At 43.9% G+C, this 25,016-nt stretch overlaps 1 protein-coding gene across 12 annotated transcripts in view; it reads left to right on the top strand.

The window, feature by feature from the left end:
* GRID1 (glutamate ionotropic receptor delta type subunit 1) overlaps positions 1-25,016 on the top strand; it is a 982,837-nt gene that overhangs the window by 555,116 nt on the left and 402,705 nt on the right. For all 12 annotated transcript variants that reach the window (XR_013233727.1, XM_077350620.1, XM_077350625.1 and 9 more), the window contains one exon: positions 24,452-24,657. Coding sequence is in view for 11 of the 12 variants with exons in the window: in XM_077350620.1 (XP_077206735.1) it covers positions 24,452-24,657 (206 nt within the window). In the remaining variant the exon portion in view is untranslated. The remainder of the gene's footprint in view (positions 1-24,451; positions 24,658-25,016) is intronic.

The raw sequence follows: 25,016 nt of genomic DNA on the forward strand, positions 1-25,016 counted from the left end.
AAGCTCAGCAATTATAAAGCCATGACCTGGTGCTCATAGTCACCAGCCACCTTGAGTCAGGTCATCACTGGCCATACCTACCTGTTTGCCAGCCTCTTGGTATGGTCATTTGGAATTGTTATTTGTAAAACATTGACGAGGTATCAGTTGTAACCTGTCAGTGCCTACTGTCATTGTAAAGGGGGTGAGGGAAGCAATCCTGAGAAAGTCTCACCTTTTGTAACCATTATTGTTTTGCTGTAGTTGTTTGCTGTGTAGTCTATTGCTAAATTCCTCTTTGGGGGTGGCGGAATTGGAATGTTATTGTGTGAACCTGGCCTTGGCTGCCTTGGCAAGATTGATGTAATGTGCACCTGAGCCTGGATGCAAAGCTAGCTCTCACATTGTCCATAGGACCAGGAGAGCCCACCTGTTTCCTGGGGAAAATGTAATCCCACCTTTTTGACTGGAGCATAGTTATGTCTGTTGGGGATGGAGACTCTTGGGGTTATATGGCTCAATGCATGGCCTATCAATATAGTTTCAGCAAGACTAATCATCTTGCTACTTCATTGGAAAAGAAAATGGGGATATGACAATCCTAGAACAGTCCATCATCTGGGTTGCCACTAGGGTGGGGGGGGGGGGTTGAGGGTGCACAGAGTCCTCAGATTCAGGTTGAAAAACTCCAGATTTGGGGATGGAGACTGGGGTGGACAGGGACCTCAGTGATGCCATCGAGTCTACCCTCCAAAGCAGCCATGTTCTCCAGGAGGACTGATCTCTGTAGTCTGGAAATGAGCTGTAATTCTGTGGGATCCCCGAGTCCTACCTGGAGAATGGCATTCCTACTTGCCACTTTAAACCATACAATGAGTCCAGCCACTTAGCACAAAATATCATGGTATAATCAGGGAGTAATTGTGATCATAAGATAAACATAAGTACCGAAATCATAAAGCATTAATTATTAAATCTAGATTAAATTAAAAAAAACTGTTTTATTGTTATAAACTCATATTTTTCTATGAGCAGTTTCAAATTTCAGGAGGTGAATGACAAAATTGAGCAATGCTATGTACTGCAGCTTTGCCACATAGCTTATGCTTATTTCTTTTTCATAAAAAACTAGCTGTTTTCTTTTTGCTACCTGCAGAAATTACATTTTCTGCCAAATACATTTCTCAAGTCGACGTTTATTTAGACTCGTTTCTGCTTTCACATAAGATATAGGCAATCTTGGCCCATAATAATAAGTTAGCTCTTTATTATGGATATATAAGACTCCTCAGACACAGCCCATAAAAATGGTGATGACCTGCCACCTTTGTGGTCAATTTGGTCTCTGTATGTTTTGAACACATAAAGCTGCCATGCAATGAGTTTGACCCAACTGTCCAAAACCATTATCATCTATTCAGACTGGGAGCAGCTTTCCAGGGTCTCAAGCAGAGGCCCAACTGCCTGGTTCCTTTAACTAGGGATACCAGGGATTGAACCTGGAACCTTTGACATGACAGGCAGATACTCTACCATTGACCCATGGACACTCTCCACAAAAAGCAGGTTAGGTGGAGAATGTGTGACTGGCCCAAGGTCACTCTGTGAGTTTCCATCACAGAGTGAGGATTCAAGTCTGGGTCTCCCAGATCCTAGTCCAAAATGCTAACCTAGGTCACTTTTGCATGGGCAGAAAAAGCCAAGAGCACAGTCATATGACTTTCATATTACAGTCACCTTCCCTTTCATCTCCCCACAACAGACACCCTGTGAGGTGGGTGAGGCTGAGAGAGCCCTCATATCACTGCTTGGTCAGAACAGTTTTATCAGTGCCGTGGCAAGCCGAAGGTCACCCAGCTGGCTGCATGTGGGGGAGTGCAGAATCGAACCCAGGATGCCAGATTAGAAGTCCAGACTCCTAACCACTACACCAAACTGGCTCTCAGCTATGCTTCTAAACCATATTCTGCACAGTCGCACCACTTCTGGGGTTTCTGGAAGCCTGAAGATTGTTTAAGAGGTAAAAATGTTGAAAAAGGCTGCTCTAACCACTACACATTTGCTCCCCTCATATCTTCGACCAAAGACCTGGTGGGAGAAAAAGTTAGGATTTAGGTCCTCCACCTCCTGAATGTGACTTTTGCTTTCCCATGGTAACTTTGCTTCTACAAAGAAGCAGCTGCCTTCACATTTCATCATATTAAAATTGGTTGCCACATTAGCGGTGAATAATTAACAAATAACACATTCATTTTTAAATTGCTTACTTGGCGCAGTGCTACAAGACTGCCCGAGTTACGGCTATTTTGTCAGATGTTAGCGTTGTCCTTCAGTTGTTTTTTTTCCTGCCTTCCTGCCACTCCCGCCAGGGGTCCGGAAAGAAGGGATCTGGTTTTCAACAGAAAATATTCCACTGTGATGTGGGCATTATTTTTTTCCTAATTGATTTTTGCATTTTTTGAAACTGCTGAATGCACGTTTACAAAGGGCATTGTATGCAATATGAATGAGCCACAAAGGAGAAAGATGGTTTCCATGAATGCAGGGGGATTTAGTTGGAGGGGGTACAAGTACGGTTTAAGTAGTTAACATCAGCAGTGTGAAAGCACAGCTACAGGTAAAAGGTGTTCCATCGACTTTTGAGATATTTATTGTTAGTTATTATTACATTCTGTGGTTGCATGGACCATTTTCTTTATCATTACTCTCTCTCTCTCTCTCTCTCTCCCCCATATTTTTAGTGCTGTGATATTGGGAGTGGGGCCTGGGCAGGGCAGGGCAGGGCTTGGGAAGGAGAGGGAACTCAGCAGGACACAATGCTATAGAATCCAACCCTCAAAACAGCCACTTTATCCAGCAGAATGGTTCTCTCTTGCCTGGAGAGTTGTGCTTCTGGGAGGTCTCCAGGCTCCATCTGGAAGGTGTCAATCTAACTGGGAAGAGGATTAGGCTGGGGGCTTTTTTTTTTTTCAAGAGAGCTAATAAAGAGAAACCTGAGACCACATTAAATTAGATTAAGTTGGAGCGACCAGAAGATGTGCTCACATTGGATACAAAATTAAGAGCAAGAACAATCTCAGTGACTTCCTCTCATGTTCCAAAATCTGATGGAAGAAATAAAGATAAATCATTTTGAGATAGTAGATAGCACCAAAGGATTGCCTTTTAAAACTGTCCTTCCTCCCCACCCCCAACCCCGCAGATGCTAGTATTCAGTACATTTCAGCATCTGCAGAAGATGACTATAGTCCAGGGGTAGTCAAACTGCGGCCGTCCAGATGTCCATGGACTACAATTCCCAGGAGCCCCTGCCAGCATTCGCTGGCAGGGGCTCCTGGGAATTGTAGTCCATGGACATCTGGACGGCCGCAGTTTGACTACCCTTGCTGTAGTCTTTGGAAGCTGAGGTTTCTAATTGGTAATCGTGGAACAGTCATTCTCTTGTCTCAGCTTCTCAGGCTTATCCTAGTTCCCAGGACATATGAGGATTTCATATAGAAATGTAAACCCTGCATGTCACTTTGAGCTTCTTGGAGTAAGATCAGGATAACAATACGTTGAAGAAAGAGATCACTGTTAACATGCTACGAAGGTTGTGGCTTTTAAGCAAGCAGCCTCAAAACAAGATAGCAAGCAAAACATATCTGAGCAGTTGTTATGGATACACACACAAGAAGACGCTACGAAAAACTCCAGAGAGTAAAAACACCTTTAAAAAAAACCTCTCCCCATTCTTGGGAACTGATTTAATTCTACAACAGAGTAGAATTAAACCAGTTCCCAAGAATGGGGAATGTTGTGGACGATGGCTTGGGGACCGCATGTAGCTCCTTGACGGGTCTGCTGAAGCTCTTCTGAACACCATTCCCTAATCTTCCACTTGCCCCATGTTTCAGGAAAGTGGGCAAGGCATACCTTGAAACAGCTGTCACTGGAGGAACAGGGAAGCTATGAGCTTCCTTGAGGGATGGACAAGCATCATACCAGGGACAGAAGTAAACATGGCTGCTTTGGTTGATGGTAATTGTGAATGTGGCTCTCCATGAGCTACAGGGTGCTGGGCTAGACTTTGGAACAGTAGCCATCATGTCCCAGAGTGAGTCATTTAGCAAACTGAAGGGGATAAGTAAGAAATAAGGTAGTTGGCATTTTGGTGGGGAAAGATTAGTAAACTGACCAGCAGTTGACAGGTAGAACACATTGATGGTACATTGTGAGCTAAGCAGAGAACTAACCACTGGGCCCTTCAGAAATTATGTACCCACTGTCCAGACAGATGTCCTGAAAGTGCAGTGTAATATTTCAGTGAGGTGGGAGTATCTACAGAAACAGTAAGAAAGGTCCATCACAAATCTCTAAGCACACCATGGCTGAAATGTCAGGCTATCCAACATATTTTGAAAAATGTGATTGCAGTTTTGTGATTTACCTTGCTATGAGACTACCGCTAGACTATCTGGCCTTGATTTTCAATGAGGAAGGCAGATGATAAATGAAGTAAAATAAATAAATCCATAAAGGCACACCATATTCAAGTAACTGCAGTCCACTCACACTTGACTTTATAAATCTGTGTACAAAAAGCACCTGAGTCTAAAGGGCAAAAGCTATCTTTGGCGTCACCAGCTGGAAAGGATGAACATATGTCTCAATGGGTGTGCTTTCCTGTAAAAAAATATATGAAATTGTAATTGCAAGAAGGTCTTCAACATTAATTGGAACAAACCCAGCTATGTAAATGTTTGAATACCATGAATAATCAATGGCTTCATGCATTTATTTTGTCATTTAAACTTGGACACTTTTAATACATGAAACCACAGTAAGAATTTCTTATTACTCTGATTTAGTTTTCTGATGTGTATATAATGTTTCCCTCGCTGGAAATCATTCCGGCTGCTTGCTTATTTCAATATGTTCTTTGGCTTAACGGGATGTTTCCAGAATTTTCTTCACCGTTAATTACCTCCGTGAACCATTACGGCTTGTTTATCTTCCAACATGAAGCTATTTGAAGTCGGCAACATATAATCATTTATGTTGACAGCCAATTTTGTAAACACAATGTCACACTCTAGTTTTTTTTTTAAAGGATCCATTCAGATGGCCAACTCGAGAATCAAAGTAAAAGACCTAACTAGTTCAGAAAGAAATTTAAATGCGAACTGTAGAAATGTATGTTAACAGCTAGGCTGCAGTTTGAGCCATGTGTATGGCTGAAAATGCTGAATTTATCCCATTAACATCATCAGGGTTTTCACACTAAGCTCACTGCTCAGCTGGGCACCGTAATGTTTAAGCTGTAATTTCTTGCAATGAGTTTGTAAGGAATTGCAGGAGTACCTGCTCAGTACTACCAGTTAGAATCACATTTCAGCTCATTATCACCCATTTTATGTGTGAAATTTTATCCTTATATGACACCAGGTGTAGGAACTCCAGCTGTTTACCTGTCAATTATATAGAGATGGTGAAGAAATTGCCTTTTAAGCATATCTGGGCCTATTGGTCACATCTGCCATGTAGAAAAGGCAAAAAAGTGAAAGAAAATGCTTTGTGTTGGAATCAGAACATTTGAAACATTGATAATAATGCTGAAAGTTCAAGCATTTGGAATCCTCATACTACAGCCTCAAAATTATGGGGCTTTGTTCTTAGATGGGCAGGAGAGCGAAGCCCCAGTGTTGTGTCTGTAGTTCTGCCAAGGACCAATCAAAGACGGAGGCAGGATTGTGAGCCTGCACTGCAATTGACCAATGCATGGCTAGATCCCGTCTACCGAATCCAGTCAGTTTAAAGTGAAATTGACCAACAACATGCACTGGTGGGAAAATCTATTGGGGGGCTTCTGTATATGTTGGGGTTGGTTGTGGGTTTCTTTGGTTCAGTGTTTCCCTCCTTGTACCGTCATGCTGGGGGTACAATAAAGAACTGAAATGAATTCAGAGTTTCCTGGTCTTTGAACCCACATGGATCTAACACCCAGCCCTGCTCCTGAACCTCTCTTCTTTCCAAGAACCACAAAGGCTGCCATTTCCTTCATTCTTCAACAGCTTTTAATCTCCACTAACAGTCTTTGTCATTAAGATCCCTCATGTTCCACCTGGTTGAATGGCTATAAGTGTTGTTCACAAAGAAGCTTGTAGGAGTTCCTCTTTTTACATCAGATTTGTGACCACAATCTCTCAGTCTGAATTAAAGGGCGGTTTGTGTTAGGGCCTTGTTCTTTAGCATTGGAGTCCTATAGCTGTTTGGTTATCAGTGAACAGTAGTTTCAAGCTGGGTGGCTTTCTGAAGGCTTCCATACTTCTCTTACAGTGCCATTCAGGAGCAGGCTGTAGGTCACTTATTTAATGCAAGAGACTTGATGCCAGGAAGTCACATTGTATTTCTGATGATGCTTGTTTTGATGAATTTGCTTCTTAGACATGATCTTGTCCTTTACAAATTACTTGTTTATTTTTCATGTTGGTCATTGACATTCAAGCACGTCTCCTGAGTTCTTCTAGATATTTGACAAAGGTCACTTGGCTTGGAACAAAGTCCATTGGATCTCATTGTTTGGCTATCATTTATGGACCACATAGTGTGTTGCAAACAGTGTGGAGGCTAGATATAGCAATTGTTTGGTTACTTGTCCTCAGGGTAATTTTAAAGACTCTCTTGGGTACTAAAACCTTGACATCTAAAACAGTAATGCAATATCATGACTGGCATTGACTATAATATGAAAGTTGGTGACTGCTCTGGGTTCGCATGTGGCATTCCAGCGTGCTGAATCAGGATGTGTTGTTCAACAGCAGCCAAAAAACTGCTGGCATATTGAAGTGTCATGCATGCATAACTATGAATTTGTCAGTGTAGGGTGTTTCTAAACTTGAAATAGTTGCATGACAAATTAAAAAGAGTAGCAAGCATACCGGAAGACAGAGAGTTAGACAAGATCTAAACATGCTAGAAATGTGGGAAAATGAGAACAAGATACAATTCAATAAAGATAGGCGTGAGCTCTATATCGGGGTCACAAAAATTAGAAACATGCATATTGTACACTTTTGGGTAAGAGTGTTTGAATGAGATCTTGGGGTACTTGTGGACTTTAAGCTAAGTATGAGTAGACAGTGTGATGCAACGGTAAAGAAGGCAGTTTTGGCTGGATCAACAAAGAAATAACATCAGAATCACAAGATATCATAAACCTGTTGTATACCACATTGGTCAGACCACACTTGGAGTACTGTGTGCAGTTCTGAAGACCTCATTTCAAAAAGCATGTGGTCAAATTGAGAGGGTGCAGAGGAGAGTGATGAGAATGATTTGGGGCCTGAGGACCAAGCCCGATGAGGAAAGGCTGAATCAGTCAAGCATTGGACAGTGGTACTGGTCAAATGATGAAGTGCAGTCCATCATCAAGTGGTAAACTTCTGACTAATGATTCAGTGGGTTGGATTCTGTACCTTCTTTCTGCTGGTAGTCCTTTTTGTGTAGTGGACAGGTAGTCCTTGACTAAACAGCTCTCTCTTCCTGCAAGGGGAAGTGCCAAAAAGAATACATTCCCTGAGGAATTGTCTCCACAATGGATAGAGGAAAGTGCAAGTGGAGAGAAGCTGTAGGAGCCAATTTGGATATTTAGCTGTGAATATATAGAAATGGACATTTAACCAGTCAGATATCATTCGATTAGTTGGTCCATTCAATATTGCTAAATAATGACAAAGTGATTTTAAGGTATCAGGAAGATGAGTTGTTTCTTATACCCTAATTTTTGCTTTTCACTGTTATACCCCACATTTCACTCAAAGCAGCTTACAATCACCTTCCCTTCCTCTTCCCACAACAGAAACCCTGTGAGGTGGGGCTGAGAAAGCTCTGACAGGACTGCCTTATGAGAACAACACTATCAGGGCTGTGAGGAGCCCAAGGACACCCACTGGCTACAATTAGAATATTGGTGAATCAAACCTGGCTCTCCAGATTAGAAGCCACCGCTCTTAGCCAGGACGCCAAGCTGACTTGCTGAGTTTTTGGGACTATTTGCAAACATTTACTGTATTCAGGATATTTGACTGGCATGAGCTCTAGAGCAGGGGTAGTCAAACTGCGGCCCTCCAGATGTCCATGGACTACAATTCCCAGAAGCCCCTTGCCAGCGAATGCTGGCAGGGGGCTCCTGGGAATTGTAGTCCATGGACATCTGGAGGGCCGCAGTTTGACTACCCCTGCTCTAGAGTGTCCTTGAACAACATTTTCACAGATTAGCAAGTGGGGGGGGAGAGAGAGAGAAGGTGAGGAAAGGTGTGGGGGAATGAAAAGCCATTATATTCAGTCTGGATGATTTATTGCTTGGGAAATGTTGCAATTATTGCAGAGCGGAGAATAAAATGGGTGTGTGGAATGGAAATAGTTCTTCAGGGAATCCCTTTCCCACATTGAGTTTGGCCTCTGTCTGTTTGATTTTTTTAAATGGTAATTAATTTCCAGACAGAGTTTTCTTTATGCATTGGGATATGAAATACTAACATCGAGGCAGAGACCTGTGTTTGCCCTTTTGTACTGAGGTGAAAGGGTGATTGGAGCCTAAAGAGGAAGGTGGTGGCATTTGAAGGCAATGGGGATTTCTTTGGGATCCTCTTGGGGAGGGGTGGTCTTCAAATAGGATCCACTGTTGCAGTCATTTTGAGATCCTTCTAATAGCAGTGCCCTTAAAATGATGATTAATACAGCTGCTTTGGCTCTGCTGCCTGTCATTCATTTAGGAAAAAAAATGAAATGGCTGAAGTGGCTTGGACTATTATGCAGAAGAGGAAATCCTGAATGTACAGGAGGCGGAACGGCACCTTGCAAGTTGGTAGTGAGGATAAAGAGGAAGAAAGGGGGCTCTGTTCCCCTCTTGATCAATACATGCACACATAGGCAGACTGCTCTTCAGAAAGGCCTTGGAATGGGCAAGCAGGCAAGAAGAGGAAACCATGTTCTGGGGTTCAAAAGTCAAAGGTGGGATCTTGGAACCAGGAGGTAATTCCAGCTGTATAAATTGGTTGCAAGGTGAGCTGTCCTGGTACAGTGTGACTTCAGGGGGTCCAGAGAGGAACGGGAGCCCATTCTCACCACTGACGAATTCAAAAGAAACAGAACTGGGCTAGACATAGAGGTGGATATCTTTCCCCATATGTGGATGATGGGCATGCTAGCTGAGATGGAGAAGCTGCTACTGTGGCAAGCGGCATCTTGATATACGTGCTGAAGACTCTCGAGAATACTTGACTGCTAAGTTCTGATCTGTGGGTGTGTCTTGGCCCCTGACTCCCCCAAGCTCTCCCTGGACATGGCCTGTATTCTTAAAATCAAACTAGCTCCTTACAGTCTCTGCCTTTACCCCAAATAGGGGTAAATAAGGCTAAGGATGGTGGCTCTTGCAGAGGCCTTGAGGATCAGCTTGTATAGGGGCTGATCTGTAAATTTTACACTCTCTAAAATCTTTTTTGGGGTGGTTCTATGAGTGAAATAAGAGCATTGTGTTCAAGAGCATTCAAATGTGTGTCATAGGCCTATTATGCACGGCCGCTGAAACAGTAGCATGGAGAACGAGGAGGAGGAAGAAGCGAAGCAAACCGATTATGCACGGGACGGAACACAATGGCGGCAAAACCCAGAGTATCCGATTATGCACGCAGATACTCCGGAGTCGCTTCTGGTTTCGCCCTGGTCCCAGGAAGCTCCACTTTCTTCCGCATCTCGCTAATGTGGCTTTTTCGGCGGCATACGTTGACTCTGCACCCGGTTGCCGCCTGCAGCGTGCATAATTGGTGATTTTAGCCGCCGCCATTCCACCCCAAATGCAGACTTTCCACTTCGTGCATAATGGCCCATAGTTAGGACCTTGGATTAGGATCTGTAAGACTCAGGTTTGAATTCCTGCTCTGCCTGAAAGATTGTCAGGTTAACTGGGGCCTGTCACCCATTCATCTAACACACAGTGCTGTTGGGAGGATAAAACAGAGGAGAGCAGAATAACATAAGCCCTTTTGGGTCCTCATTGGGTAGAAACGTGGGCTATAAATGCCAGAAAGAGGGAGAGGGAGAGAGAAATGCACATGTAGATTTTAAGTCAGAAAAATGTGCTCAGGCCTTGAAGCTTTGAAAAAAAAAAGCCATCTTTGCAACTATGTGCCCCCCCCCCTCTTAAAAATCCAGTGCTTGATCTGGCCAAATGTAAGGTCTTTATTTCATTGAGAGACATTTAAGGACATGCATAATGTGGAAATCTGTTGAAAATAAATGCCAGTTGACACCCTTGGTCTATTTCTTTGGTCTACCTTTAAGAATGTGTACCGGGACTATGGGATTAGACATGCTGCTCTTTTGTTCTTGTCTTTTTAATTCTACGGAGAATAAAGGATAAGTCATAATTGGTTTCCTGTGAGTATTCCCTAAATGTTTATTGTATACATTTTCTTTTTGTTTTGTTTTTTTTTAAGTCCTTGTTTTAAATGGCAGTGCTCCAAGCAAGATGCCAAGCAGACAAAAGCTTTGGCACTGCACTCGGAATACTGAAGCCCCATAATAAAAGTTTGATTTTGTAAAGCAATTAACGGGATAATAGTCCCCGGGGCCAATCTGGAGAAGCAAACCCTCAAAAGACCCATATCCAAGAAAGAACATCAGGCGTTATGCAAACTGTAACTTGGCAAGAGCAGTTTTGTATACGTGGCAAGATTTTTGGAGCGCACAATGCAAAATAATCTATTTGGGATTTCAAATGGAAAATCGCTCCCTGCCCTAATCTCAGTCCCACCACTTTCACCGGTAGTTAGCTTTTGAACCAAAAATGGCCACATTGCACAATGCCCCTAATCCCTTTGTTTCTTTAGCAGACCCTTTGGTTTCTTGCAGATAGAAAGGTTTACACCTTTCTCCCGGGCTGGAAATGAAAAATCAGGCAGTTTGAGTATAAATATAGAAAATATGAAGGGGCTTTTTGCACGGCTTCAAAATCGCACAATGGTTGCTAATTGGAAACGCTATTGATTTGCCAACGCACGACGTCGTAGACAATCTGCAACACTCCTGAAACCGATCAGCAAAAAGCGCTTCGTTGTAGCGCTTTCAGGGGAATCCCAAAAAGTGGATTCACCCTCCGGAAAGCGCTACACTCTTGCAAACAATCTGCAACACTAGCGATAAAGACCTGTGCGTTAACATTGTTGCGGTTTCTTCAAAGTCCCTCCTCCTGAGCCTGTCCTCCAAACTTCCGGCGAAGCGATCGCCATTTTTTTTTCTCCGAGCGAGTGGGGATAAACGCACCAGCGAGCCTCTTTCAGTTTAGAGGCTTCCCCGGCTTCAGTCCCTCCCCTTCAGTCACTAAGCACACACATTTAACACAGTCATTCAGCCGAAAATCGGCCCGTGAGAGGGGGGGAGGGGGGATTTTTTTCCCCCACTCCGAGGCAGCATGGCCACGATCAAATGACAGCTCAAACAGAGGCTTCCCCGGCTTCAGTCCCTCCCCTTCAGTCACTAAGCACACACATTTAACACAGTCATTCAACCGAAAATCGGCCCGTGAGAGGGGGGGGAGGGGGGGATTTTTTTTTTCCCACTCCGAGGCAGCGTGGCCACGATCAAATGACAGCTCAAACAGAGGCTTCCCCGGCTTCAGTCCCTCCCCTTCAGTCACTAAGCACACACATTTAACACAGTCATTCAGCCGAAAATCGGCCCGTGAGAGGGGGGGAGGGGGGGATTTTTTTTTTCCACTCCGAGGCAGCGTGGCCACGATCAAATGACAGCTCAAACAGAGGCTTCCCCGGCTTCAGTCCCTCCCCTTCAGTCACTAAGCACACACATTTAACACAGTCATTCAGCCGAAAATCGGCCCGTGAGAGGGGGGGAGGGGGGATTTTTTTTTTCCACTCCGAGGCAGCGTGGCCACGATCAAATGACAGCTCAAACAGAGGCTTCCCCGGCTTCAGTCCCTCCCCTTCAGTCACTAAGCACACACATTTAACACATTCATCAGCCGAAAATCGGGCCCGTGAGAGGGGGGGAGGGGGATTTTTTTCTTTTCACTCGAGGCAGCGTGCCAACGATCATACGATCAAACGACAGCTCAAACACATTAGGCAGCTGGATGGGTCTCTCCGTTGCAACGAATCTACACAGATTCGTTACAATGGGTGTGTGTTTTTTTTTTAAAAAACCTTTCTTAAAGGGAAAGGGGCTGTTTGGGAGCATGCTAACGGCTGCCCATTGGCTGCTTGACCGTCAGGGGCGGGACGAGCTCAGCAATAGCGCTTCCTTTCTAGCGATTTCTGCCGAGACCGGAAGCCTGTGGGAAACGCTACAAAACGCAACTGGATACCACTACAAAGGCAGGTATGCATAACGACGAATTCCACTATTTTAAATGGCGATTTTTCATTCAGTGACCAATTTGCAACAAAGATCCCGGTGCGTAAAGCCCCGAAGAATCCTGAATAGTGGCTGAATAAAGTACAGGAAATGATCATATTTTTTCATTGGTATACAACTTACATTTATTGTACTTCATTCAGGATCCTGTGTGTTTTCTGGAAACTCAAAATGGCAAGAGCCATGCTGGCCTGTAGTAATTCTTTACCTTAAATATCACATATCAGGCTGGATAAACTTTGCAGACTGGATAAACTTCAGAACAAAATGGAAAGAGAAAGGTTGGTGTTGCTCATATCTGCACAGAACTTTGAAGGGGGACTTTTGTTTGGCCCTCGCAGAATGACAGTTAACAGTTGCATCAGAATTCCGAGAACATAAGATCAGCCCAGTGGTCCATGTAGTCTAGCAACCTGTCTTACACAGTGATCAACCAGTTCCTCTGGATGGCCACCATCAGGGCACAGAGGGTAAGGCCTTCCCTGGCTCTGGGTTCCTGTTCATCACTATGGCTAGTAGCCACTGATATATGCTGGCTTGGTGTTGTGGTTAAGTGTGGTGGTTTGTAATCTGGCAAGCCAGGTTTGATTCCCTGCTCCTCCACACGCAGCTAGCTGGGTGATCTTGGGCTCATCACAGCCCTTTTAGTGCTGTTTTACAGGGGAGTCCAGCCAGAGCTCAGTCAACTTCAGCTACCTCCCAGGGTGTCTGTTGTGGGGAGAGGAAGGGAAGACAATTGTAAGTTGTTTTGAAACTCCTTCATGTAGTGAAAAGGTCAGGGTAGAAAACCCACCTCCACCTCCTCCTCCTCCTCTACCTCCTCCTCCTCCTCCTCCTCCTAAAATCTTAGTCACCTTTAGATCTGTTTATTCCTGTGGCCCTCACTACATTCTGGGTGAAGCAATATTTCCTTTTGTCCATCTTGAAGCATGCAAAATTTACCCTTATAGAAACGTTATGTATTTTCTTCCTGTATGTTCCTTCTAGCAAAGTATGATGACATTAACACCAGTTAATATCATTCACTTTTAGGCCTTGCTGCTCTATAGTTGTTTGCAAACAATCGAAAGCCAAAACAAAACACTGTTTTTTTCAATTTCGGATAAGTTGTTGTTAGGTGCAAAGTCGTGTCCGACCCTTCGCGACCCCATGGACAATGATCCTCCAGGCCTTCCTGTCCTCTACCATTCCCCGGAGTCCATTTAAGTTTGCACCTACTGCTTCAGTAACTCTATCCAGCCACCTCATTCTCTGTCATCCCCTTCTTCTTTTGCCCTCAATCGCTCCCAGCATTAGGCTCTTCTCCAGGGAGTCCTTCCTTCTTATGAGGTGGCCAAGGTATTTGAGTTTCATCTTCAGGATCTGACCTTCTAAGAAGCAGTCAGGGCTGATCTCCTCTAGGACTGACCGGTTTGTTCGCCTTGCAGTCCAAGGGACTCGCAAGAGTCTTCTCCAGCACCAGAGTTCAAAAGCCTCAATTCTTTGACGCTCGGCCTTCCTTATGGTCCAACTTTCGCAGCCATACATTGCAACTGGGAATACCATAGCCTTGACTAAAGGCACTTTTGTTGGCAGGGTGATGTCTCTGCTTTTTAGGATGCTGTCTAGATTTGCCATAGCTTTCCTCCCCAGGAGCAAGCGTCTTTTCAGATATATTTTGGATATGTTTCGGATATATTGAACCCAAAAAATCTGTATTTCCTGGTATTACCAAATCCAAATACTGGTTTGGCATTGGGATTTGGTAAACATTCAGGCATTGGGATTTGGTAAACATACAGGGAAGCTGGATATTTTGGCTTCATTATCCCTCATGGGGACTTATACTAACAGCTGTGATTTTATAGTTTTAAAACTATAGTTTTATAAGTTTATTTGTGTTTTTTTATACTTATTTACTGTTGTTAACTGATTGTGTACCACTCCAAGGCAGCAAAGCCCAAGAGGTAGAAAAATCTCTAAATAAATAAATAAAACCTCAACATTATCCATAGGAAATAATGCTGAATTGATCTGGCAGTATCTCGGGTTCAGGGGAGGGAGATGATTTTTGAGGTAGAAGCATCAAATTGGCAACATAGCTGCTGGTGCCTTTCCTCAAAAATCAAAAACCAAGTTTCAAAAAGACTGCACTAGGTGGTCCAGTTCTATGGATCCCTCAAGTGGTGTCCCCATCCTCCATTGGTTTCCACGGCAAGTAGTGAAAGGTGTCAAAATATCAAAGAGGATGTGATCCCTTAAAAAATATAATTACCTTTTGCAAGCCCTGGCCTGAATGAACTTTGAAGTTGTTTAAAGGGCTTGCGATCCCTTTAAACACCTCTAAGCCTTAGATTCACTTGAAAGGTGTTTAAATGGAATGCAACCACTTTAAACATCATTCAACTGCAGCTATCTGGTGGCCTTGAAAAATCCCAAATATTTTTTAGTATTTTTCAGGTTTGGCCATTTTGGATAGTGGAAAAAATGTCAAAATTTATATGAAGCTGAGAATACACAAAAAATTACCAATAAGGCATTTTCTGAGTATTTTTTTCTGCTTGGATTCACTGAATGCACACCCCTACGACTCTACTAGAGATATCAGCCTGTCTGTTTCTTGTTCTTTCTGCTCAGATTCAGAATGACACGTAGGCTATGTTAAAGCCTGTTAACGTGCGATGATAGTGTTAATGTCCTTTAAAGCTTTCACATGCATCCTGTAAAAAAAGAAGAAAAATCTGCCAAACACAGCAGAGGCTGTTATGGGAAGGTGTTGGGAAGTCAGAAGAGCAAGGCCAGGGAACTGTAAACAAAATCAATAATGCCTGCAAAAAAAGTTGTTCTTTGAAATGATGGGAAAGAGTCTGAAGTCCGCCAGGATGAAGCAGAATAAGTAAAGTAAGAGCAGCAAAAAGTTCAAACATGTTTTCATGAAGCAACTCCATCCTCCCCAAGTACAAAAGAATCTGGGCACGAGGACAGTTGGAAAAAGAAGTGAAGAGATGAAAGTGTACTTTTCAAAGAAAAGGAATCCTCAATCCAGCTTTTGCCTGGGTTCAGCCCAGCCTATCATGCTTTGGATTTGAGTACCAGCAGACACACCTGGGGTCAGAGGGAGCAGGTGGGCAGGCAGCCTGGCCTAAGAACCTTCCTTGGCAGTGAACATCCCAGTCTGAGGATGGGAGATTATAGAGCAGTATGGTTGCAAACTCTGAGAGGGGAAATTCTTGGAGTTTTGGGGGAGCATCTGGGGAAGGAAGAATTCAGGAAGCTGAAGGGAGCTCAGTGGGGATGTGTTGCCATAGAGCAGGGGTGGCCAATCTGTGGCTCTCCACAGATCAGGGGGATTCTGGGTAGGGTTGCTGGCTGTGGGTTGGGAAATACCTGGAGGCTTTGGGGGTGGAGCCAGGACTGGGCAGGAGTTGGGTAGACAGGGACCTCAGTGGAGTATGCTGCTATGCAGCCAATTTTTCCAGGAGAACTATAACCTAGAGATGAGCTGTGTAACTGGGGGATAGTGTCCCTAATTCTAGGCCAGGTTCTTACCGTTCTTTCATGAACTACATCAGTGCTCTGGAGGCCCAGGAACAAAGGGTAAATCAGGTCTTTGCTGGTGTTCTCATCATCCACCACAGCAACAACCTGAAAGCAGTGGTGGAAGGTTGCTTTGGTGAGGCTGGATTAGCTACCACTGCTCATGGGTTGCTGCCACCATGGTTGTACATGACCCCTGTGTGGGGCAACAGTAGGAGAGGCTGTGAGAGACAGGAGATCTTTCATTGTCGCAGGCAGGTTGAGGTAGATGTGATGATGACCAAGGTAAGGAGAGGTGGAGGGAAACCATCCTCTACACTGGCTCCTACCTTCCTTTCCCCGCTGCACCACATCGCTTCTGTGATGACCTCCATTGTATCCCCAAGGACAAGGGTGACACTAGAGATGTTTTCACATTAAAAATCATTTCCCTCACGCGTTTGCTCATTCCCAGAGGTGAATGCTTTAAATGGTGTCTTCCTCTTCAATGTTTTATGACATCCAGTGTAGGGTTGCCTTCCTCCAGGTGGGCCTGTAGATCTCAAGGAATTACAACTGGTCTCCAGGTGACAGAGATCAATTTGCCTGAAGGAGATGGCAGCTTCTCAAGCTGGACTCTGAGGCATTATATCCCACTGAGGTACATCCCCTCCTCAAAACTTCTCAATCCCCAGGAATTTTCCACACTAGTGTTGGCAGCCCTAAACCCAAGAGTTCTACACATCCTATTCCTGAAATGGAGACTTTGTTCAATGGTTTGTGTCTTCTTTTTTTTTTTAAGTGAAGCTTGTAAATCTCTCTTTTCCTTTTATGTGCTTCCTTGTAAAGAAGAAATCCAGTGATATCAGTTTTTAAAAGGTGACTTTCAACCTTCTTTATTTTTCTTGGTTTTGTTGCTGTCGAAGCCGGTCATACTTTTTCATTCAAAGCAGAAATATCACATGCAGTGCCAAGGGTTCACGGGTTTGCAGTTGCATCCCATCCCTTAGAAAGTCTTTTAGTTTATGGCACTGTGTTTGCCTCTTTTATAAAGGCACACAAATGATTTCCTACATGTGTGTGTGAAACCCAGAGAAAAAAAGAACATAAACTGTACTATAGCAGGGGGCAGAATACTGAATTAAGAATGTTCGTGTTCTAACTGAATGTGAGTATTCTGTTAACAGGAGAAAGACACAATGAAAGAGTTAAACATAACATCTGCAGAACAGGAAATTCTATTATTTGAAATTGAGGGAGGGGTAGGATAGCAGGGGTTGTAGGTATAGAAAAAATGAGAAATTCCAGATAACTGGGGGGAAAAATAGCTGTTTTGTCCTCAATTAATTGAGGGGCTACCAGTTCCAGTAATTAGAAGTACATGTTTACTGTCAGTCCCAGAAGTGTATGTGTGCTGGGGAGAAGATGTAGGGGGAAAAAACAATTTGTGAACAGTTTAGGCCAATTTGAAAGAAGTTTGGAGAAACAAGAACCAGCTTGGTGTATTGGTTCAGAGCGGCAGCTTCTAAACTGGTGAGGCGGTTTTGATTCCACACTCCCCCACATACTGTCAGCTGGGTGACACTGGGCTCGTCACAGTCCTGACAGAGCTGTTCTCACAGAACAGTCCTGTCAGAGCTCTCTCAGCCTCACCTACTTCACAAGGTGTCTGTTGTGAGGAGAGGAAGGGAAGACAATGGTAAGCCGATTTGAGACCCCCTTGGGTAAAGAAAAGTGGGGTGTAAAAAACAACCTTCTTCTAATCCCAGAATACCAAGTTTTATTTGCTTTTATTCACAAATAAACATCCAATGAAATTAGAGCTGTGATTTTTAACAACAGTTGCATGTTTCCTGCTCCAGGGAACCAACTACAAATCTTGGGGATAAATCATTCAAAACTTTCAAGGGCAAATGTGGGAGGGTAGTGCTTTATTGGAAATGTGAATATCTTGGGTAAGAAACATCCATATGTCCATTCATTTAATTGACTTTAGTTATATGTTGTGTTTCTCCCCAGTTAGGGACCTAAAGCTGCTTGCATCTTTCCCCTCTCCTGCATTTTATCCTCACAATGATTGTATGAAATCAGTTAGACTGAGAATGTGTGATTGGCCCAAGGTTGCCCAGCAAGCTTCCATGGCTGAATAGGGATTCAAACCTGAGTTTCCCATGCTGGTGGGGGATCATGGTAATTGTGGTCCATGGACATCTGGAAAGCCACAGTGTGGCCACCCTGTTCAACCTGTTAACCTCTTCCCCAGGCTGGGTCTCATCAAGTAGCCCTATTATTACTTGGTGGAAATAAAGCAGCCAATTCTAGTCTTACCTTGCCATTGTTTCATAGTGAATGACATGATTGTAGCTTTTATTTTTATTTTTTTATCAACATGTTCTTAATCTTGCACTATGTCAGGTGTGAGGGAAAGCACAGTAGCCTAAAGTTTCAGCTCCATGGCTCAGACAGATCACATCATACAACTGGCAGGCATAATGATACTCTTCGCTAGCTCGGAAAATTCGTGTTGTCCACTTGGGCTGACAATAAATGCCAATAAGATAAAGTGTTAAGAGATAATAGGGGGAAACGGTAAATACGGGAGCAGTGAAGTGGGAGGAAGCAACCAGAATCTAATGTGTCCCGAAGAAGATCGATCCATGCGGAGGATTCCACCAAGGGCGAAAGCATACGGATATGCCTCTTCTATGAGTGAGACCCCCCCCCCCCAAAAAAAAAGTTGTGTTACAAATTGATAAATATTATGTATGGTGTGAGGGTGGACATTTATCAAACCCCTGTACAGAGTACGTTCACTTACAAACTGGAATCTGCATGCATTAAATGGAACTGTTAGAAATGAGAGTTCTTCTGGAGATGGCAGGATTGAAATGAGAATGTTTTAAGACAAATGAAAGTGATAAAAAGAGGGATAGGGGAATAACGTGATATTGTATCTTTCTATTAGCCTATTCTGCTCTTCCTCTAAGGAGATACAGGAAATTGTGTATTCGGTACTCCCTTTCCTGTTTGTCCTCACAACAGTGGCATGGGATAAGTTAGGTTTAGCACGTGTGATTGGCCCAAGGTCCTTAAGCAAGCTTCATGGTGGTAAGGGCATCTGGACCCAGGTCTCTTGCATTCTACATACAAACCAAATCACACTGGTGTTTGTGCTAGGTTCACGAGTAAACTACCTTGAAAGGATTATCATGGATTATGCACACATGAACTAGCAGGCTGCACCTGTCCAGGCAGAAGTCTTTCACAGCAACTTCTGCCTGGTCCTTTTAATTGGAGATGCCAGAGACTGGATCTGGGATCTACATGCAAAGCAGATGCTCTAACATGGAGCCACAACCCACTTCTGTGTCCCCCACATTAATGATAATGAGAAACACAAATTTATACAAGGTCAATATCCAAGCTGACCATTGGGTCATGGTGTCGACAGGTCTCAGATATTGTTCCTAAGATAATGATTTTGGAAATTATTTATCGGGTAATTTATCTGTCCTGCACTATATAGAGAATGGCTTCTTTTAAGTCAAATGCCTGCCTCCTTGTGCTCACTACTGTACATGTACATTGGAGATCAGAGGCACTCAGTTATTTCTTCCACTTAGAATGTAATTTATCGCTGTTACTTTCTCCCATTTTTGTGTAAGTTTAGGTGACTAGTCCGAGGGAGTTTCCCACATGTTTCCCCTTTATCCTCATTATTTCACACTAACCTAGCAAGACTAGGGGCCATTCCGCACAACCTCCAATGTAGCTAAATGTAAGTGCTATTGTAAAGCACTGCAATTAATAGGGGCAGGTCTTGATAACGCACACAGCCGTCTCTACCGGGAAAAAAAGCTCTCCCACTAGCACTGTTTTCATTACCCACAAGTTTCTGGTCTCGCCGAAATTGCAACAAAGAAGGCAATATTTTTCCACACTTCTTCCTGCCCCTGGCCATCAATCAAACAGAACAGCCAATGGACTGTTGTGTTCGTGCTCCCAGAAAGCCCCTTTCCCTTTAAAATATGTTTTTTTTAAATCCGAAAACACCAGTAGCAACAACTATTTGTTCATTCAGTGTTTCAGAAAGACCTTTTTCGCTGGCTTAGGAGCCGGCACTTAATCGTTTACTCACTCTTCAAGTAAAAAAGAAATCCCCCCCCCCCCCGATGGGTGCAATTTCTGGCCGAAAATAACAGGCAGTGTCAAACAGGGGGCTGTATTGTGCTCGGAAACTTTAAAGACAATTGCAGAAGGGAGCTTTGTTTTACTGTTAAGCACTTCTATGGAGGGACTTCAGCTGAAGAAGCCTTGCTTATTCATTGCTTTCACTCATTTAAGGGGGGGGAATGGTGATCGCATCTCCGGAAGCTCGGGGACGAGAGCTAGGGAGGGACATTCTTTCTAATGTTGTATTGAGAATGCACATGTCTTTTTGGGATGTGTTGCAGGTTGTTCTCAGGAGTGAAACATTTTTTAAAGGGGGAATCCACTTTTTACGGTTCTTCGAAAAGAACTACATCAAAGAGCTTTTTGCTGGAGTGTTGCAGGAGTGTTGCGGATTGTGTACGACCGTGCATAATGTTAAAAAAAATAATGTTACACGACAGTTAGACTTCAGCAACATTAGCGCTGTGCAGAATGGCCCTAAGAAAAGGAGGCCCCTGCACAAGGAGCACATTTTGTTCCCCATCTCATTTCTCTCTTTATGCAAAACTCTAAATTATATTTCCAGTGTAAGCCAGAGTTGACCCCTCAACTCACATCTGAACTTGAGATAACAGCGAGGATACAGGGAAGGCCAACCTAAATATGAATCTCCCACACTGGGTGTATCACCTTACCCTAGCCTTTCTCAAACTTTTTACCATTGAGAAACCTCTGAAACATTCTTCAGGCTTCAAGAAACCCCAGAAGTGGTGGAATCATGCAGAATATACTTGGGAAGCATAGCTGTGTGCATGACCAGCCAAGGCCCCTCCTCTTCCCACCCCCTCCAGGCTCATCACTGGCCAGTTTTTTTTTTGGGGGGGGGACCAGGTTAATATGACCATATGTGGTCATATCACCTGATAAATATTTCACAATTTATCGGTACTGTGAAGGCTCCTCAATAGAACCATGGCATGAGGGGTTTCAAATTGGCAGCTGGGGAGAACCCTCTGTGCCTGCCAATTCTGGCTCAAAGAGAAGAGGAAAGAAAATATCTATTTTTTATTCTACCTATTTGAGTAGGTTGGCCCCAAGGAGGCCAATTATAGGCCTGGAGAGGGTGAAAAGGGGATGGACTCTTGCCATTTAAACCTTTGCCAGTCAAGGCTCCTCTCACTCTGGGGGGGGGCATGGCAGGGAGGCATAACCAGTTGACATCACTTTCTGGTATCTCGAAGTTTGAAAAACATTTCAGCAGTATCTATACTGTCAAAAGGTTGCAAAAGGCTGTTCTAATGTTTCTGCTTTACTATCTGGTCACTCAGTGAGTTACCAAAACCATAACATCCTAAAATAATAAGATCCTCATTTGTCATCCTTTTAAAACAATGCTCCCCCCAAAAAAAAGATAGGCTTAGATGCTGGCAACATGTGACACCGTTAGTCAGTCCAGAAGGGGGATTGTCTCCATGTTTATTGAGTTCTGCATTAATATGAAAGGATGTACAGCACTTTAAAAAAACAGCTTTGTTGTTGTGCTCCTGTTATCGCAGATCCGTAAAGCAATAAAGATAGCAAGGAATACTAGGTGGTTGAATTTGAATTTGCAAAGGCCACACACCAGGCGACAGCGTCTATAAAACATTCGAGCTCGTAAACTGGATCCGTGACAGCGTGATTTTTATTTCGGTGTGTATGGGAAACAGTTATTATGAAGATAGCCAGGTCTCTCCCCCTGGCATTTACAAAAACTGTATAATATTTTTTTCTATTTCTCTTCTTTCCCTAATGAATAGATTTCTTTCACTTAGGTATACCAGTCCCCAGGTGGGGCCTGGCGATGCCCCAGTTTCATAGTTCATCTCCAAGTGACAGAGATTATTTTCCCTGAAGAAAATGGCTGCTTTGGAGGGTGGGCCCCCTCAGCATTATACTCCATTGAGGTCCCTCCCTGCCCCAAATCCCACCTACTCCTGGCTCCACCCCCAAAATCTTCAGGTATTTCCCAACCCAGATCTGGCAACCCTCTTCACAGCTGAAGTTTTCAGTATGCCACACATTTGGTTGCTCTGTTTGTTTCTGTGAGAACTTGATGTAGAAGGGATGGGATGGCCAAATACATCCCTTCTTTTCAGTGCTCTGGGTGACCACTGTAGTATCATGAGCAACAGGACACAGCAGCATTGCTTCAACTTAACATGTGTCTTATGGCCCTGGGAACCCTTGATTCATCAACGGACTCTCTAGATACTTCTTGCTATTCACTGCCTCTTGTCGCAATTGCTATTCCCTCTGATGGGAATATGGGTAGCCTGTTTGGTTTATGTTGTGGCAACGGTTTATCTTTACATGGTGCCAGGGAGGGTCAGAGATCAGGAAATGGGTTCTGCTGGAAATGGCCCATTTGAATCCAATGCCAAATGGAGGAGATGGGCTTGTAAAAACCAAATGGGGTAGGGAGGCAAGGGCTGTGTGAAAGATAACCTGATCAGGAGAGTTTGGGGTATCTCCCACAATTCCTAACTGGAACGGAGGGGAAGGTTTTCTCCTAAGCAGGCAGAAGGCTTCAGAGGAGAAATCTTCCTTTGTTCCTCGTTCAAATATTTTGCCCCAATCCTGCAATCTGCAAGGACTCCAAGTCCTCAGCACAGGGGCAATAGCTTGGGGACTCCACTCATTCACTCCACCCAAGGCAACTTACTGAGACTCGTATAGCTTTTTCTTTCCTTGGATCTGTATCTGCTTGGTTGGAGAGCTATTTTCCCTACAGTGCAGTGGTTCTGAGGATGAAGGAACCTTAGAAGTAGGGCAGGCTGTAGCATTCAGTCAGATAAATGAGGTGTACTGTGATTCCAAAAGTTTAAGTCACAGCCTGACACACAGTTCTGGGAACTTTTATTCTATTGTAATCAGCCATGATCAAATGAGGAAATCCAGTAATTATGGTGGAAACAAGAAGCTGCTGCTCTGGGGTGCCGTTTTGGCACTATCAGAGTAAGCCTATTCTTGATAACAACTTTCCAGAAGTTCTTGGAGTGAAAGACCTTATTTGGAGTTGGAGACTGGTGAAAAGTTGAAATATAATATTCTTGAGCTCTTTCCCCCCCCCCACCAATGGACTCACCACAGCAATAGAATCCCAAAAAGCACAGATGTAGTTGCAAGGTACAAATTGTCCTACATTCTTCAGAAGAGGAATCTGATGGGCAGTGGGTCTACCAGCTGGGTTCCATTATGCTATGATGCTGTTTTTATCACAATTATGCAAAAAAATCCCCACATTTTTATAGGTAAGGAGGGAATCAGGAGTGGCTTAAGGATTTGTAGGACTCATAGCACCAAAGCCATTTTAAGGATTTGTGGGACCCTAGTACAGTACAATTGCAGTGGGAGCAACCAGACTGGGGTGGAGGGGTCCCCCACAGTAGAAAAGTGTGCAGGATACAGTGTAGGGCCCATGGAAATATGGGGCCTGTGGATAAATCAGCCCTGAAGGGAGTGAATAAGACTAAGCTGTATCATTCGGTCAATATGGGGTTCTCCAAACCATGGACCTCTGTGGGATTTCTTGTGAGTTACATGGAAATGCCTGGATTTAAGTATTGTGCTTATCTCAAGGAAATATAAGTAAAGGGCATAGTCTGTCTCCCATTCTATTCACAGGGAGCATCCATTGAACTTAAATTAAGTTTGGAAAGCATGGAGATGAGGAAGTCCCCTGTTCACCTGCAGAGACAATGGCCAGGTTTCAAAGAATTGTGGAGCTATCTCTGAAAGCCTGAAGTGGCTGTTTTCCCCCCTTGAAGAGCCTTGCCACCCTGACTCTCTCACAATCAGGTGAGGTACAGTGGCTTGGCTCGCCTCAGCCAAGAGATCAAATGGAGAGAAAAATGACTGAAGATTGTCAAAATGAGAGCTAGTTTGGTGTAGTGGTTAAGAGTGGTGGCCTCTAATCTGGAAAGCCAGGTTTGATCCCCACTCCTCCACATGCAGCCAGCAGGGTAACCTTGGGCCAATCAAAATGATCTTAGAGCTCTTTCAGCCCCACCTACCTTACAGGTTGTCTGTTCTGGGGAGAAGAAGGCTGGGCGATTGTAAGCCACTTTGAGACTCCTCCAGTTTGTGATACCTCTTCTTCTTAGGTTCACGTTCTGGTTTTTTACCATGAGGGGGCCAACATTTTGATTCTGGGTTACAGACATCAGAACATCTTTGGCATCTCTCTGCAGGAAGAGAATTTCAGGGCAGTTTGTGAATGTGAAAGAACCATTCAAAGAGAAAAATGCCACTGGCTCCTTCATTGGTTTCTTTGGATCCCTGCCATGGTTGCTGATGTCTCTGAGTTTAAGGCTCCTATCTTTAAAAGACCCAAATGTGTAATTTTTTGTTTTGTTTTGTTTCTCTTTGGCAGATATCCGTGGTTTGCAAGGATTCCTGGACCAGGCTTCAAAGTTGGGACTTGATGTATCGTTACAAAAAGTGGACAGAAATATCAGCAGGGTTTTTGCCAGTCTTTTTACAACGATGAAAACAGAAGAGTTGAATCGCTATCGAGATACGCTGCGGAGAGCGATCTTGCTTCTGAGTCCAAGGGGAGCCCAAACTTTCATAAACGAGGTTAGCCCGTTCTTCTTTTTGGAATCTTGAAGATCTTTATGTACGGGGAGACCAAACGACTAGAGCTTGCTAGAGTTTTGAGAAAGTGGGCTGAAGTTACTTCTCTTGTGGGAACAACTCCAAGGCAGTTTCTAGTTGCACTTCTAAGTATTGTATCACTTTAGGAATGATGTGCAGGTGATTAGATCCTCCCTGTTCTTATGCTGGCACATAAGGGAGGAGGTATCTCTCTCTCTTTGGACTCCCCCTTTAAAAGACCTTGGCAGGGATTGTAGGGCAAAAAGCATTCAGGGGAGGGATGCTCTATGAGAAAACCTCCTCTCTTCCTTTACTAGTGGAAAGGATTGTAGGAGCCACTC

The sequence above is a fragment of the Paroedura picta genome, chromosome 8 (assembly GCF_049243985.1).
Source record: "Paroedura picta isolate Pp20150507F chromosome 8, Ppicta_v3.0, whole genome shotgun sequence".
Taxonomy (NCBI): domain Eukaryota; kingdom Metazoa; phylum Chordata; class Lepidosauria; order Squamata; family Gekkonidae; genus Paroedura; species Paroedura picta.